At 38.8% G+C, this 18606-nt stretch overlaps 1 protein-coding gene across 1 annotated transcript; it reads right to left on the bottom strand.

The window, feature by feature from the left end:
• Positions 1–450: 450 nt before the first annotated feature.
• On the bottom strand, positions 451–14563 carry LOC132313472 (uncharacterized). Its single transcript, XM_059812249.1, has 4 exons — positions 14409–14563; positions 14240–14292; positions 11058–14123; positions 451–3634 (listed from the first exon to the last, which is right to left on the bottom strand). Exons 3-4 carry the CDS (start codon positions 14082–14084, stop codon positions 896–898), a joined length of 5766 nt encoding a protein of 1921 aa, XP_059668232.1. The 5' UTR covers positions 14085–14123; positions 14240–14292; positions 14409–14563; the 3' UTR covers positions 451–895.
• Between the last annotated feature and the right edge of the window lie 4043 nt (positions 14564–18606).

Here is an 18606-nt window from a genome sequence, read left to right as displayed (position 1 = left end):
TCTTTTAAGACCAAGGCAATTTTGAGTTATAGAATGTGACATGGTTTTCTTATTCCATGTTAAGTGATTGGGTCGTTTCCAGCTTAAGAAGTGAAATTCATGTTAAAAATAAATGGCATGTTTGGTTCAATCTGAAAACAGTTTTAATAATTTCCAAGGATTCAAGAACAGAGAACGGACTTTCCTTTAACTCAGTATATGAAAACTGTTGAACGATTTTTAAACTGTTTTATGTTGTTTTCTGTTTTTAATGTTCTGATAATATAGAGCTATTGTAAGAAATCTAATCGTTCCTGAAACCAAAACAAATTTTAGCAAGAAGGCAGAAGAGAGAAACTGAAAACTATATCAGATCATCAGGAGTAGTTACAAAAAGCTGTCAAGTGCGAAAGATTTCTGTATAATCAATTGAAAGAATTTCCACAAAAGGCAGTTCCACAGATGAAGACATTCAGAGGGAAAAAAAAAAGATCTGCACAAATATGTTTTTAGAAACACTCTAAAGGGCAACTTTTACAACAGGGAAAAGAAAATGATATACAAAGTGGAAGGAATAAAACATTCCTTTCTCCAGGTATGCCACAACCAGCTCACTCCCAGAAACATAACTAAATGGGAAATTTCACACTTCAAGAAGTACAAAAAAAACTCATTCTTGAAGAATCAATCAGTAAAAAAAAAAAAATCTCGAAATAACACAAACAATACCCTCCCACCATTACGAAGACAAACTTGCTAACCAAACCAGAAGACCACAAATCTCACCATAAAGGAGGAAAACCAAAGAGGAAAAGTCAAACCAATTTTTTGTTTCTCATCTTGCCCTCTTGTTTATCAGAACCACTGGAGATGAGCAGGAGCTGAAAGCCTGGAACTGCAGCTTGATTCATGAGATTTAAGCTTTCTTTTCTTCGACATGAGACATACTTAAATTTAAACCTTCAGATGTTTGAACTGCGCATGTGCTAGTTTCTGGCACACCAAATTCTTTAATGCTTGATTCATCTTCCTTGGAGGAACCTACTTCATTTGCCTCTGTTCTTGCATATCCACCTTCAGAATCTGATTTCAGTGGCTTCTCCAAATTACCTTCTGCGACCTGCTTTATAATCATATTGGTATCTCCTAAAGAACTTGCTTCGGCAATTTGCAAATCTGAACTGATTTCTGCAGGAACTTTGGATTCGATCACATCTGGATTATCATCAACTGAACTGGGGAGGATGTGTCTCTCAACATCTCTGTCTTCACGGCGCTTTTGAAAAGCCAAACCAATATCTTCAACTGATCTTGCCTCAATAACTGGTAACTCCAAATTGTTCTCTGTCAGATTGGAATCTTGGTGCAAAATCCCATGTTCAGAACACACGGGTTCAGTTTCTTCTGTTGTTAGCTCAGCATGGAGTGACTCAGTAACAATAGGTTCCTTAACTTTTTCTTCGCCAATTTGCTTGAAGGCTGAGTCAATATCTTCAAAAGAGTGTGCTTCAAGAACTGGTATCTCAGAATTGATCTCCACTTCAATCTGATCCTGGTGGGGTATCTCAGACTGTCCAAGCTCAATTTCTGAATTCATTTCAGCAGGATCTTTGGATTCGATTACATCTGGATTATCATCAACTGAACTGGGGAGGATGTGTCTCACGACATCTGTGTCTTCATGGAGACTTTTAAAAGCCAAACCAATATCCTCGACTGATCTTGCCTCAATAACTGGTAACTCCATTTTGTTCTCTTTCAGATTTGAATCTTCGAGCAAAATCCCATGTTCAGAACACCCAGGTTCAGTTTCTTCTGGCGTCAGCTCAGCATGGAGTGACTCGGTAACAATAGGTTTCTTAATTTTTTCTTCACCAATTTGCTTGAAGGCTGAATCAATATCTTCAAGAGAGCCTGCTTCAAGAACTGGCATCTCAGAATTGATCTCCACTTCAATCTGATCCTGGTGGGGTATCTCAGACTCTCCAAGCTCAATTTCTGAATTCGTTTCTGCAATATCTTTGGATTCGATCACATATGGATTATCATCAACCGAACTGGGGGGAATGTGTTTCTCAACATCTATGTCGTCATGGAGACTTTTAAAAGCCAAACCAATATCTTCGACTGATGTTGCCTCAATAACTGGTAACTCCATTTTGTTCTCTGTCAGATTTGAATCTTCGTGCAAAATCCCATGTTCAGAACACCCGGGTTCAGTTTCTTCTCGCGTCAGCTCAGCATGGAGTGACTCAGTAACAATAGGTTTCTTACCCTTTTCTTCACCAATTTGCTTGAAGGCTGAATCAATATCTTCAAGAGAGTGTGCTTCAAGAACTGGCATCTCAGAAGTGATCTCCACTCCAATCTGATCCTGGCGGGGCATCTCAGACTCTCCAAGCTCAATTTCTGAATTTGTTTTTGCAGGATCTTTGGATACGAGTACATCTGGATTATCATCAACTGAACTGGGGAGGATGCGTCTTTCAATACCTATGTCTTCATGGAGACTTTTAAAAGCCAAACCAATATCTTCGACTGATGTTGCCTCAATAACTGGCAACTCCATTTTGTTTTCTGTCAGATTTGAATCTTTCTGCAAAATCCCATGTTCAGAACACCCGGGTTCAGTTTCTTCTGGTGTCTGCTCAGCATGGAGCAACTCAGTAACAATAGGTTGCTTAATTTCTTCTTCATCAATTTGGTCAATGTCTGAGTCGATATCATCAAGAGACCTTGCTCCAAGAACTGGTGTCTCAGAAATGCTCTCTACTTCACTTTGATCCTGGTGCGGTATCTCAGACTCCCCAAATTCAATTTTAGTATTAAAAAACATGGAATCAATATCTTCAACTGATTGTGTTTCAACAACAGGAATCCCTGAACTGATCTCGTCTAAAATTGAAATTTGGTTCATTTTGGAATCTGCGAGCTCAATTTCAGTTTTCTTTTGCAGTGATCCATCATTGACTGATTTGAAATCCATAGGAATCTCGACTTCTCTGTGAAAATTTTCCCCAACGGGCGAACCAATATGCTTGGTGTAGCTTGCCCCAGACATCTGAAATTCTGAGGCACCCTCCACATCTTGATATTGATGGATCTCCTCCTCAGCCCTATATGCACTTGGGTTCTCTGGTTCTACAATAGGCTCAATTTTATCAGCTTCAATAAGGTCACAAACAGTTCCGTCATACTTGGTTTCAAGATCACGCGGCACAAGAAACCTCTCTCCAGCAGGAACCAAGTGATTTTCAATGTCATTCAATTTTGATCCAAATTCTTTGACACTGAAGTCACCAACTGCATCCAATTCTAACAGCAATCCTTCGTCAATCTCTTTGATCTTATCTGCCTCTTCAATTATATTTTGCTCATCAACACAAGACCCAGTTGCTTCTGCTGGATAATTGAAGTGTTTTGAGACCTGAATTTGTTCCTTATTTTCCATTCCATCAAGGATGTCTTTTAAATCGGCTAGACCTGTAGCGGATCTGGTTTCAGAAACTTCAAATGGAAAGGGGGCAGTGTCAGGAATTAAGGGAGAGTAGATATTTGATTGAACTTTGTTACTGGGTTCCTGGACTTCTGACACATTCAAATTGCTGGGAGCACCTACTTCCTCAATAGACTTCAACTGGATAATCAATGGTTCCTGATTGATCATCAGAACCAGGATGGTTAATAATACTTATTTTTAATAGAAAAAACAGTAATTTTACTAAATGAATGACTTAAATGTGACCATAAATACACCAACGAAAACTTCCATTCCTGTATGACCAATATCATGATATTAAATTACGAAATAATCAAAGTGTTACAATTAATATTAGATACATTGTACATGTCACATGGGTATAACCGACATTTTATGAGTAACACAAGCATATGTAGCGGATACTGTAAGAACCATAAATGTTTTAGAAGTACAGTAGTCGATAATATTGTGGACACTACTCATTTACTCACAATTTGCGTGCCATAGACCTATTGACACCAGCAATGTTCATTTTTTGCCTGATTACTATTAGACAATTTTAAGAGACATCAATCATTTACAAAAAGATGTGCAGATCTACAGGAGCATCATGCTATATTAATGACATAATATAGTTAGCATTTGCATGTTTTAAGCTATGATTTTAATAGGGTAAATTACACCGACCTACCCTGAGGTTTGGACAAATTACACAAGGGTATATTATTGATTGTAATTTACCCATTTTAATAAGATGAAAATATACCTGTAACCTCTCAACAAACACACCATTATGTTTCAAGTTTCAGGAGGTTACTGAGTTTGACAATCCATGTCCATGTTGTTGTGAAAATGACATATCCATCTCAAAACACGTAACTTAGGTCTGTTGTCCTTATAGTCATTATCTATGTTACATGGACTAGGGTACGGGTGTCGGACACGGGTATGTATCCAGGAGTTGGACGTGCCAAATCTCCAAACAAAAGGACACACAAACCCGGCTAAATATTCATTTTATTAATTATTTTATTTTATTTTATTTTCTAGAGTATAGTAATGTTTTTATCTAATTTAAAGTTCAATATAGGCATTTAACTTATTTTAAAGTAATAATATAATGTAATTCAATGATTGGATATGCTTTTTAAGTACATGTCCAACCAAAAGTGTCGGACACATATCCCATACCAATGTCCGAGGGATAGATGTCCGACACGGGTACTTCACTACTTTTGAAGAGCCCATGTAACAGAAGTCATTATGTCATACTGTTAAACTCATTCCCAAAACTAAATTTTCAAGTTGTATACACACACACACACACACATATAATTTTTTGTTGAGCCATGTCTACCAAGTAGCTTCCAGGATGATGCATTTGTGAACATTTGGTGTACTCACACACATCAAAGGTGAGTGAGTGAGTGAGGACACTAAATATTAATTCTTTTAGTTCACAATTTTTTATTAAACGAGACAAGGTTTTTGAAAAGAACTAGGACAAAGTTTTAAATTGATCTTCTGGATTTTGAAGCAAAACAATGAGTTCTGCGCCGTGTACACTATGTTCCTGCACCAGTACACTCTTTAGACTTCTGCAACTGTTATGTTTTTATACACTATCTTATGTTTTTATAAAAATTCACTCCAAACTCCAGAGACAACTGCACCACTACATCATAATTCTGTATCCGTACATCTTGCAATGTTCTGAAAATTATGTGAACCAGTACAGTTTTTATCTGTCTACAAGAATTCAGTGTTTCTATCTTTCAAAAAACGAGTCCTAATTTGATTCAGACTTCATGAAACTTCTTTTCCAAATCATTTCTGAAGTCTTTTGGAAGTTGGAAAAGGTATCCTAAATCAATTTGAAGTTGTTTGACATTGCTATTAATATTAGAATGCAACAATGGTTTTACATAGAACCAATACCTAGATTCTTCATAAAGCTTTAGAGTTCATGCTTAAACCTTCTTTGTGCTCTTGTTTTCTTTGTTATTTCAATTCACACACCTATATACTTCACTTGAGAAAAGTGAGTGCTCATCAATCTACGTCAAAGTATGCTCAGAGTTGTAGTAGCCTGTAACAACCCTCACCATACCCAACACAACATTGTTCGCATTTGGCTCTCCTGGACCAGACTTCTCAGGAGGTCACTCATCCCGGTACTACTCTTGAATAAGCATGCTTAACTGTGGAGTTCTGATGGGTTCACGGCCATCACGGCCTCTGTTACATGGACTCTTCAAAAGTAGTGAAGTACCTATGTCGGACACGTATCCCTTGGACATGGGTATGGGATATGTGTCCGACACTTTTGGTTGGACATGTACTTAAAAAACATATCCAATCATTCAATTACATTATATTATTACTCTATATTATTAATTTAAAATGAGTTAAATGCCTATATCGAACATTATATTAGATAAAAACATTACTTTACTCCAGAAAATAAAATAAAATAATTAATAAAATGAATATGGGGACTTCAGGCGGTGTTCTTATCATGTAGGATAGGAGATGTATGGCTAAGGTGGACGTTTTTAGGGGGATTTTTTCTCTGTCTTGTGCCTTTGTGATGGAGATGGAGGAGGATGGTTTCACTTGGGGTTTTTCTGGGGTGTATGGGCCGGTTAATGATGATGTGAGGGATGGTTTGTGGGAGGAGTTGAGTGGGGTGAAGGGGAGGTGGTCTCTTCCTTGGTGTGTGGCAAGTGATTTTAATGTGGTTAGGTCCCTGGCGGAGAGATCTACAGGAGGTCCGTGGACTTAGGCTATGATGCACTTTTCTGACTTTATTGATGGTCATCAGCTTATTGATCTTCCTCTTGAGGAAGCTTCTTTCATTTGATCCAGTGGAAGGGAAGCACCAACTTTCTCTCGCCTTGATAGATTTTTGATTTCCGGTGACTGGGAAGAGAAGTTTCCGGATGTTATTCAGGCTGTGTTGGCTAGGGTGACGTTGGACCACATTCCCTTGGTTTTAGACTATGGAGGGTTGAGATCTCATAGCACTCCTTTCAGATTTGAGAATATGTGGCTTCGTGCGGATAACTTCCAGGGACTTGTGCATTCTTGGTGGGAGGAGAACCTGGTGGTGGGTACGTCGAATTTTATTCTTGCTTTGAATTCTGAAAAATAATCACAGGTGGTGGAATAAGGAGGTTTTTGGGAGTTTGGAGTGGAGGAAGAATAGGGCTTTGGCTGATATTGCTGAGATTGATAGACTAGAAGGGGAGGGTGTTCTTTCTGAATCTCAACGCAGTAGGAGAGCAACTTGTCAGGCAGAATGTGTGGAAATTGCAGTTTTGGAGGAAATTTTGTGGCGCCAGAAATCTCGGGTCTTGTGGCTCAAAGAGGGAGATCGGAATTCCAAGTTTTTCCATAGAACTGCTAATGCTTATAGGAGGAATAATCACATTGGGCGGATGTGTGTGGATGGTGCGGTTTTGACTACGGAGAAGGAGGTGCGTAGCGGTATTGTCTCTTTCTACCAAAAGTTTTATTCTGAGCCTCTTCAACGGAGGCCATGTCTTGATGATCTTCACTTTGATTCTATTTCTGCCTTGGAAAGAGATGGATTGGAAAGTCCTTTTTCGGAGGAAGCGGTGCTGAAGGCTCTTAAGAGCTGTAATGGTGATAAGGCTCTAGGCCCGGATGGCTTTACTATGAGATTTCTGTTGGAGAGCTGGGAGGTGGTCCGGTACGAGGTTTTGGGCACTTTTCATGAGTTTCATTCCACGGGGCGGTTTGAGAAATCACTGAACACATCTTTTATTGCCCTTATACCTAAGAAGGGTGGTGCGTCTAACATTAAGGATTTTCGACCAATCAGTCTGATTGGGTGCATTTACAAGCTTATCGCAAAAGTACTTGCGTTTCGATTGAGGGAGGTTTTGGATGGAGTTATGTTTGAGTCTCAGAATGCTTTCATTGGGGGTAGACAGATCTGGATTCCGCTCTTATTGCCAGTGAATGTGTGGATTCTAGATTGTGTAGTGAGGCTCTTGGTGTTCTTTGTAAGCTGGATATCGAGAAAGCTTATGATCATGTCTACTGGAATTTCCTGTTCTACCTGTTGGAGAGGATAGGCTTTGGTGACAGATGGAGGAAATGGATTGTTTTGTGTTTCCACTCTCAGATTTTCGGTGTTGGTGAATGGGTCTCCTACGGGGTTTTTCGGCAGTTCTCGCGGTCTGAGGCAGGGGGACCTTCTTTCCCCGTTCCTTTTTATTATTGTTATGGAGGCTCTTAGTAGGTTGATGAGAAGGGCGGTGGACTTGGGTTTTATCAGGGGCTTCAAGATCGGCCCCGACTCCGTTCAGCAGATGGAGATTTCTCACTTGCTCTTTGCAGATGACATTATTGTTTTTTGCGAGACAGAGGTGTCCCCAGTTGAGGTATCTGAGATGTGTCTTGGCTTGCTTTCAGGCCGTCTCTGGTTTGAAAGTCAATGTGGGCAAGAGTGTGCTTGTCCTTGTGGGGGAGGTTCAAGAGGTGGACACTCTGGCTGCTGTTTTAGGGTGTGGGATGCAACGCTTCCCTATCTCGTATTTGGGTTTGCCGCTGGGGGACTCGGCCAGGAGGGTGGGAAGTTGGGACCCGGTGATTAAGAGGGTCGAGAGAAGATTAGCTGTTGGAAAAAACAATATCTCTCCAAGGGTGGTAAAGTTACGTTAGTGAAAAGTATCTTGTTAAGCCTCGCAACGTATTTTCTTTCGCTTTTTTGGGTTCCAGCCTCGGTTGTTGGACGTCTTGAGATGCTTCAACGAAACTTCCTTTGGGGGGGTCGTGGAGAGGAGTTTAAGTATTATCTTGTTAGATGGGAGCAGGTTTGCAGGCCATTTCAGTTGGGCGGGCTTGGGATTAGGAGATTGGCCCCCTTTAACAGTACTCTCCTTGGTAAGTGGCTTTGGAGATTCGGCAGTGAAAGGCATAGATTATGGAGAAGGGTTATTTCTTGTCGCTTTGGGGAGGAGAGAGGGGGGTGGTCAGCTAGGCCAGTCAGGTCTGCTAGTTAAGTGGGGGTGTGGAGGGCCATTGGAAAAGGATGGGACGAGTTTTCCAAACATGTTAGATTCAGAGTTCGGGATGGAAGGTTTGTCCAGTTTTGGGAGGATCCTTGGTGCGAGGATAGGCCTTTGGCTCTTTTGTTTCCAAGGCTGTTCAGGATTGCTGTTGACAAACATGCTATGGTTGCAAACTGCTATCGCCTTGATAGTGGGAGGTTGTCTTGGGATATGCGATTCCGACGATCTTTTCAAGATTGGGAGTTGGATAATTTCACTGGCTTGTTGGCTCTCTTGTATAAACAGGAGGTGGAGGGCACTGGTGTTGACTCCCTGATTTGGGTGCCTTCTACTTTGGGGATGTTCCAGGTCCGGTCTTTTTTTGTGTGCATCTCTGGTTTTCATGGCGTTACCTTCCCGTGGAAGAAGGTGTGGTTGTCCAAGGCGCCTCTTAGGGAGGCCTTTTTTGTGTAGACTGCAGCTTGGAGTAAGATTTTGACTTTGGACAACTTGAGGAAGCGAAGACATGTTATTGTTAATCGGTGTTGTCTTTGTAAGTTGAATGGGGAGTCAGTGGATCACCTGTTGCTGCATTGTCTTGTGGCTCATGATTGTTGGAGTATCATTTTTGGTCTGTTTGGTATTCATTGGGTCATGCCTCAGACTTCTCGGGAATTGCTGGATATTTGGAGGGGCCAATGGGTAGGGGCTCAGGCGAGAGTCTTCTGGAGGGTAACCCTTTTTTTGTGTTTGGTGGAGCATTTGGAAAGAGCGAAATAGAAGATTTTTTGATGGGAAGGAGTCCTCCATTGGGGTGTTGAAATTTTCTATTTCTTTTTTGTTGGGGTTGGGGGAGAGATTTTTCCTCTATTGAGGATATTGTGGACCTTTTGGGCTTTTTGAGATCATAGGTTCCGCTTTATTTTTGTATAGCTTGGGACGCATTCCCCTTTTGAACGCCTTTAATACATTTTACTTATAAAAAAAAAAAAAATTTAGCCGTGTCCGTGTGTCCTTCTGTTTGGAGATTTGACATGTCCGACACATAGATACATACCCGTGTCCGAATACATGTAACATAGATCATGGCTTTAAAACGCGTTGTATCATAGAAGGGTATTGAACCTACATATAGCACTTCACCTTCACCTTCCCCGGGCAAAGTGGGATCATGATAGCCGTAGCTTGCCAGTGTAGTAGCTCGCCCAGTTTCTCGCACCCGCCTATAGAGGTTGTCATAATCACCCCCCACGGGGCCAAACGTTCTCGTTGGCCACACTTCCGGCTGGGTTCTGGCTTTGATGCTATTTACAACAGCCCTCACCCTACTCAACACAATATTGTCCACTTTTGGCTCCCCAAAACTAGAAGGCCTTGGAAGCCTAGTGGTGGGCATCTCCCCATTGGTGTGTGGGAGCCAAGTTCAAGCTTTCTCATCTACCCCCTCCCCCTCCTTGCCCCATGTAAAAAAAAAAGAAAAAAAGAAAAAAGACTAGAAATCCCGGGAGGTCACCCACCCTAATACTACTCCTGCATAAGCACGCTTAACTGCGGAGTTCTGATGGATTCACAGCCATCACGACTTTCAAATGCATTATGTCATAGAAAGATGTTGAAAGTACATATGGCACTTCACCTTCACCTTCCCTAGGCGATGTGGGATCATGACACCCGTAGCCTGCCAGTGTGGTAGCTCGTCCAGTGTCTCACACCTGCCCACATTACACCCGTTCACAGAGGTCGTCACATAGCCCATCCAACAATTCCATTGTCCTGTGGAGAGAAGGCCGTTGGACATTCACCATTGAAGGAGTATCATTGGATTATGATCACATTGAACTTTTCTCAAGAAATATTACGGATGTCAACAAGCTATGCCTCATCAATCTACATCAAAGTATGCTTAGAGTTATAGCAGCCCATCAAACAATTCCATCATCGTGTGGGGAGAAGGTCGTTGGACAATCACTATTGAAAGAGTATCATTGGATTACGATCACATTGACGGATCAACGCTAAACTTGAAGGAACAAGAGTAAGGTTTGAGGTACACAACAGCTGGGCTTGAAGGCACCTAGTGGTAACAAGTGGTAATCTAAGGTGTCTGCAACAACCACGTCTTTTTGAGTGTTCAGGTGAAAAATTGAGTCGAAGTACTGTGGTTGTACTTATTTTTAGGATGGTTAAATAACTTCTATCTGAACTAAGTACAGGGGTTTTTCCCCATTGGGGGTTTCCACATAAAATTCTGGTTAACTTTACCTTTTACTTTATTTTACTCTCGCATACTGCAAAAGGCCGAAGTACCATCATCCATGGTCTATTCTTAGTAGACTATAGGTGTCTCCAATTGACTCTCAACATGAAGGGCATTAATGTAACTTCTTCAGACTATAGGGAACATGTAAGTTGTTTACCCTATTCTGTAATATGCATCACCACAGACAATTTGCAAGAATAGTGATAAATGTAACTATTTCGGCAGAACTGAAGCAAGAAAAAGAAGGGAAAAAGGATGAACATAACAAATCTGAATATTATAAAAACAACTCACACTCTATAGTTTCATGACTTACCTGCTGTTCTTCATGAGTGTCGGAAGACAACTGAACCATAGACTTATTCGACGAAGACATCTGTTTCTCCAATTCCAACACAGAGCTTTTCTCAGGAACATATTGATAATGTGTAGAAACCAGCCTATCATCTGCTTCATGGTGGATGTCAACAAGGAAATTTGCATCAGAGCTTGATGAGTGGACTTGATATTGTTCAAACTGAAGAGCTACTTCCTTATCAATTGAGCGCTCCACTATTAGTTCAGTCTCAGAAGATGTAGAGGGATAAATCCCTGAAAGTTGCTCAACACTCCATGAGGCTTGGTCGTCCTCAGGTGCAAATAAATTTAGATCCCCAGACAACTTATACTGAGAACTTAAATCCACGGAATCCACCTTTTCACCCACATCTTGCTGGACCACTACGTGTATATCTGTGTCAAAGATTGATGAGGCAACCTCATTCTGTTCATGCTGATGATTGTCATCCTGATACATAAAATGATCCTCCACAAATTTAGATGGTTTTGGATTATTTGAAGCATGCTCGAAAACAAGGTCAGGCAATATCGATGCATTTTCACTGTCAACATCTCGGTCAACAAGTGCGAACCCAAAATTCATAACATCATGCTCACTTATCTCTGTAACTTCTCTCAATTCCAACTCATTTTCATCCACTGCATGCAAATGTGATGAGCCTTCAAACATCTTTTCGCTGATAGGAGTGTCCTTTTCAATGCTCTGGTTACTTACTCCAGAATCTCTATCTGCAAAAGGAATGGTTCTTTTATCCAACACTGCTGGCAAGCCCGTTTCGGGTATCTCAACTTGCAGTTCAGAAGAAACGGAGGAAGAAGAGAGTTTCTTCCCAAATCCTGTCGGGCTTAAATCATAAACAGGCTCCTTATGCTGACTATCATCCACCAACCGATTTGTAAAGTTGAAACCCGACTCTTCTAAAGAAGGTTGCATTGAAATGCCAGACTCTTCAATAACATTGCCTTTTCTTGGCTCCACAATTGATAACCCTTCATCTTCTTTCTCATCAAAGACCTTTCCATTAACTTCTGATAACAATGATATGCTTGATTGAATGCTGTCAGCTGCTCCTGTATTCAGATGAATTCCACCTGTGTCGTGTTCCATGGGAGTTGCTACATCTCCTGTTACTGATAAGCTCGATTCCATTTCATGATAATATTCCAGTCCCCCCAATTTAATTTCAACCTCACCGAGTACATCATCTTTCTTCTCAGATTGACCAAACTCTGCAGTATCTAACTCTTCAGAGGATTCACTTCCATCTTTAACAAGCTCGTAAACATGCTCTGTGCTGGAGATCAACTCCACTTCCTGACCACCGGCTGAACACATTGATTCTGTTTCAGGAATGGAGCTCACCTGGGACTCACTAAGTTCACTTGATTGTCTCTGAAAGTAAGAAAAGCTTGTTCTTTCTGAAGCCATTCGTTCTGGTACAAAATAAGGTCTTAACCTGCTACCTTGCTTCTCCTGCTTGTGAGGCCCAAATAATGATGGTCCCACGCTAAAACTTTCATGCCTCCGGAAAAGAGTCTCCTTTTGATGAAATGTCTTGTACTCTTCTTGAAAACTGTCTTCCGTGAGATCAGGTTTCTCTTCACTTGAGTCATAAGGAAGATCGAAAGGGTTTCGTCTTGGTAATAGAATAGATGGAGCAGATCCAGGAATGGGCGGTAATCCCATGTTGTCATTGGAGTCATAAGGAAGATCAAAAGGGTTGCGTCTTGTTATTGAAATGGGTGCAATATTAAACGGAAGGTCAGAACTATCCAAGTCTATCAAGTTCTTCTCAGCCATCATCCTCAAATCTTTCCTTGCCCTTCTCCTAGCAATAAGATTCTCCAAACGTTGGTTCCTTTCCAGCTCAGAAGTTCCTAAATCCATGAGATTCTTTTGGTCATCCTCTGTCCATGTAACTGCATCCTCTTTTCCCCCCTGCGCGTCTTCCTCTTCGTCGTCGTCATCACCAACTTCTTCCTCTTCTTGGTTTTCAGCATCCGCATCTAACTCATTAATGCTGTCACTGGATTTCTGAGACCGCTCAGAAGCGGCATCAGAGTCACTATGGGACTTGTGACCAGGCTGAGTAGCGTCTTCATCTAAAAGTGGGTGGAGCTCATCAAGCATTGGAATGATGTCAGCCATTGAAGCGTCAGGAGAGGAACTCTCTGCATCATCAGACCCATAATCCGAAGCCTCATCATCATGATCTGCCGCCTCCACTTGTCTCCAAGGGGGAATTTGAGAAGAATCGAAGTCACCAGCCATGCGAGAATCGACATATTCCACTGATGATTTGTCATTTTCACCATTAACTATTTCATCCCTAACTTCATGAATCAGGGAGTATTGATTCTCAACAACTTCCCCCCTAACCTCATGAATCAGGGAGTATTGATTCTCAACAACTTCCCCATGGCGTGGGCTCTCTTCATTAACTTCACTCTTCTTTTCATATCCCGAATCAAGTAATTCTCTCTCCTCTTCCTCAATCACCCGCTTCTCAAATTGAATTTCCCGGGAATTCTCCTGGATCAACGGCGAGCTCTCAAGAAAACTGTTATCATCTCTGTCAAGTTCACTGACCTTACTCGATGTGGAACTTGCTTCCTGAATGGACTTCTCAACTACATCCCTTCTCTTATCAGTGTACCTCTCTATATCAAAGCTCTCATCTCTCTCAACAACAACAGCATCGCTTGAAACCCCAGTTTTCAAAGACAAAATCTCATGGATTCTCTCTTCTTCCTTCTCGATTTCAGGTATATTCGACTGCCCAAAGCTCAAAAGGGTTCCAAGGAGAACAGCAGTGCAAACAAGAACAGGGGAGGCAGAGACGAAAAGGGAAAACAAAAAAGGAAATGATCTGTACAGGAAAATCAAGAATAACACCAAACCTACAAGGAATGGATGATTACAAACTGATCTATAACATCTTCTGAACGCAAAGACCATAAATTTCTGGATTTGAACTCCAATATCCAGCAACCCAACACCCATTTGTCTCTCTTCCTTCTGTCACTCAAAAAAATTTCCAATCTGCTTGGTATGAAAATCAATTCAGAAATAACCCAAAACCCACTGTATAAATTCAAATCAATTACAATAAAATACACAGTTAAATGAAATTATAATTGAATTCAACAGAAACGCACCTTAATAAACCAGTTGAACATGAATGAATGATGATGATAACCAAATTCAATATCTGAAAAGCAAAAGAGAAGAAAACTGGTACTATGAAGTGATAGGTTGGTTACACTTGAAATGTTCTGAGAGAAAATCAGAGAATGAAAAAAATAGTATTTGAGAGAAGTGACTTACCAGATTGGTGTAGAGATGAGCATATGAGGGAACCGAAAGTCCTCTGCTTTTTCCCCCAATTCTTCTTTTCTTTCTTTTTGGCTCAGCAACAGCTTTGGATGCTGCGTTGTCACTACGTGTGTGCGTGTTTTGGTGTTGAATTGTAGAGAGAAATTGAAAGGAACATGGTGGGGCGGTACCCAAAAAAAGAGAAAAAGTGAGGGAAAGTAAAAAAAAGGTTGTTTCTCACTCTACTCTCACTGTTTTCTAAGGATTAGCTGCCTAATCCAAGTTCAGGGTAATCTCATGATAAATCTCAATATGGGCCGTTGATTAGTCAATAATGATTGTATTAGTGTTATTAAAATATTAATTACTGTTGAACCTAACAGCTAATGTTGAAGTCATTAGACACTCTTGTGAGGCCCAACCTATATAATCATGTTCATACAAAGAATGATAGTATTATATTTTAAAGAAAAAGGTAATCATTCCTTTCTGGGATGGATGGATGGTGAGTTTATTCTGATCTCAGCTTTCTCCCCAAGATGGGATGGGCTCTTAATCCAATTGATTATCATTTAATGCAATTTTTAATTTAAAGATCATCTTCAAATTCGAGTGTTCCCATTTCCAAACGTTACTACAATAAATTTAGCTGGTTTTCAATATTTATTACTAATTTTGAATGATTTTTTGATATTGGTTGGTGGGTGGATTTTGATGGTCTTTGACTATTTGAATTTTCTTACTAATTTCAATATAAAAATAAAATCCCACCGACTAAGCAAACATGAAAACTCAGTTTGTAATTACAAATGAAGATTGAAATTACATCATCATTATCTCTATTTATAATTTTCAGTGGGTTTTGGATTCTTTATTTATTCTTGAATACTATTAAAGCTGAAACTTTTCAAAGTGTTTGAATTGGTAGGGAAGGACATGAAAGGAAATGAAAAAATCTCCTTTAATTTATTTTCAGCTTTAAATCTGAAGACACTAACACTTGTATGAACATCAAAACTCGAGAATTTTTGAGTACTTGTAGGGGGGTTCCCATTAAGAAGTAATTTGGTGCATTAGTTTTTGGATGCTTCAAAAACTTGCTGGGAAAGGGTTGCTTCTTTTGCGTGTGTGTGTGTGTGTGTTTTTTTTTTTTTTTTTAATTGCAGTCATAAAGAGATGAATGAAGTTGGTAGATACCATGATTAGAATAAGAATCAATTATAGCCTCGGGAGAACATTTTTTTAAAATTTTTATTTCACAAATGTTGTGATTGGTTGAAACTAAATCACAAAAATTGTTTTGGATGTTGTGATTGATTTTCAACTAATCACTAAAAAGAAAAATTTTGTTAGGTCTGTTGAATTGTACAATGTTTATTCAACCGTCATATTATGCGTATAATACACGCGTTGACATATATATTACACAAACGGTCTAACTGTCCTCGTTGCACGATGCAATGAACGTAATGAAAAAAATTTCATCATCAGAGTTGGTAATTGACGACCTCCAGTAGTTATTATGAAAAAAAAGAGAATAGTAATACTATAAACTATTAAAATTGTGATACATAGGCCGAAGTAAGGTAAAAAATAACATAACCATTGGTTGTTATAGAGAGAAAAAACAAGAGATGATACTTGGATATAAGAATTGGACTAAAATGGTAGGCCTAACCAAAGTATCATTTTCCCTAATTGCTATATTATTATGCATGCCAAAGTAATACTTGGTATATATTGAAACAAAAACAAGTTTGAGGGCGGGTATACTACACGCCAATGTATGACATGCTTTGCCTTTGGGCCTGTTGTCTCTCACTTGTTATGGCCTAAGGCCCACTATTGTAAATACTATTATAATTTATGTCAATAGCTTAAAATTTCGAAAAAAAAAAAAAAAAAGCTTGCGGGTGTCTCTACACTGAGGCCCAAATATTGTCCCTTGGTGTCACAAAATTAAAAAGCCCATTTTATCTGGATCAAACAATGAAGCTGACTATATATATTCTGATTTTCATGGCCCAAATAAATTTTTTTTATATGAAAAATGATGTTCAAAGTAACCTATTATAACCGACCACTTGAACGGCTTTATTTAATGTGTGGAATATGGTCCCACATTCATTTAGTTTGTGGCTTTCAAAGCATGCCGTCATTTAAGTCGGTAAGACTAGTGGGCCTGACTATATGTTTATCCATCTCAACTAGTGGGCCTGAGTAGATGTCTAGCCATCTTGTACTACTTGCAAATCTTCTATGGCCCAATGCAACAGAACATTCTTCCATCTCCAAAAAATGGAAAAAGAAAAAATTGAATGTGTTGCTTCAACTATAACTCAAACTTCTGGAGAATTCTGGAAGTAAAGTCACTTGGCTTTAGTGCCTCACAAAATATAGGGTTTAAAGTTTGAATTTCACTTAGTGTAAATAATTTCTTTAAGGCTATACTTCTTGTATAACTTCTTTGTTTTTTTTCCTTTGACTTCTGTTTTATCTTTGACATATTTAATTTTTCACTTATTTTTTTACTTCTTTTCACTTTTTTGATTAAATTCAAATGCTTCAATATGAATATATATATATATATATATATATATATATATATTTCTTTTAGTTAGTACTCACACACATTTGTCTCTTCTGAGACTTAAACTCCTGACTTCTCTTTGAGAAGAAAGAGAAAGAGGTTGATACTCCTAAGCTACTGCCCGTTAGTTCAATATGAATATTCTAGCCTCTCTTATTTCAGTAATTTATTTCAATCGTTTTCCACCTCTATTAATCAAGAAAACATATTACGGTATATTTTAAAAATATTCATATTCAACAAAATGTTGAATCCAATATTGTATTAGTAAAAACAATCTTCCATTATAGAATGGAATCTTTTCTATATCTACAGTGAGATTTTTAGATCATTCAAATATTTTCCGTATCTACTTGGAATATTCAACATGCTTCCAATCTCTGTGTTACAGTTTCATGAGTCCTTGTCAGGTTCAGACGTCTTCTCTCTCACTTTCATGGCTCAATTTGGTTGTTAGTGAAGCTCAGACGTCTTCCCAATAAAAATTAATTTTCTGTGTCTTAGTTCAGTCAACCTACACTGGTTATGTAGGACACACAGCCCGAACCCAGTAACAGATGGCTTTAAACACTAGACGTGGAAGATGATGCCTGAAACAGATGACAAATTGACAATTCATTAGAAAGACCGATACGGTTCAGTAATAGGTTTTCTTTGTTATACAATAAACGATCTCTATTTCTTTTAATACGGACATATACAATATACACTCATCCAATTTTTTTTTACATTGAATTGAACCTTGTAATATAATCTAATACACTTTTACTTCAACTACTACTTCTTCTTCTTCTTATTTTTCTAAAATTATTTTCAAAAAATTGTATATTTCTGGCTTCTTTGGAGCAGCCATGGGACAAAGTCCAGCAAGTTGGAACGGCAACCATAGGCGATTGATGCCCCACACCACATGCTTACCAATAAAAAAGATGGAATGGTCACTGCCACTATAATTAAACCAATCAATATTTCAATCAATATTTCCTAAATGTCAAAATGAAAGGGACCCTCCCACCTCACATCCTACTCATAGCCTAATTTAAGCAAACTTCAATCACTCACCAAATTAATAATAGAGAAGTTATAGACAAACCAAAAAGAATTGAGGTAGGGGTGGGGCGGAGTTAGGAGTTTTGTTAAGGGGACATGTTAACATTGATAAAAATAAATTTTTTTTTTTTTTTTTCTCGGTCAAAAATATAATAACATAATATCAATGCATTATAATAAGTGAATAAAAAATTAATCAGAAGAGAGAGAGAGAAAAAAAAAAAAAAAGAAGAAGAGAAGGTTATTGCACATAAATTATGCATGAGTGCAAGAAAAAATAAATTTTTAAGAAGAAAATGAAATTTTGAAGAAAAAATAGGTTTTAATTGTATCAAGATAATGCAAAAGTTTTTGAAGACAATAAAAAGAAATTTGAAGAATAAGAAGGAAAAGGAATAAATAATTAAAGACGTTTTTAGAAATAGATAATTTTATGGAGAATAATTTATAAATTTTATGGGCGTATTTTATAAATATTTACAAATTATATGCATAAAATAAAATAAAATATAGTAAATTCAGGGGCAGATGGGTCATTTTATTAATTTTAAGGGGGGACATTTTATTAAT

This window comes from Cornus florida, unplaced genomic scaffold, assembly GCF_030987335.1.
Source record: "Cornus florida cultivar Cherokee Brave unplaced genomic scaffold, ASM3098733v1 CherokeeBrave_3.0.0_Hap2_Chr06, whole genome shotgun sequence".
Classification (NCBI taxonomy): Eukaryota; Viridiplantae; Streptophyta; class Magnoliopsida; order Cornales; family Cornaceae; genus Cornus; species Cornus florida.
The sequence above is the reverse complement of the archived record's forward strand: the minus strand, read 5'-3'. Positions and strand labels throughout refer to the sequence as shown.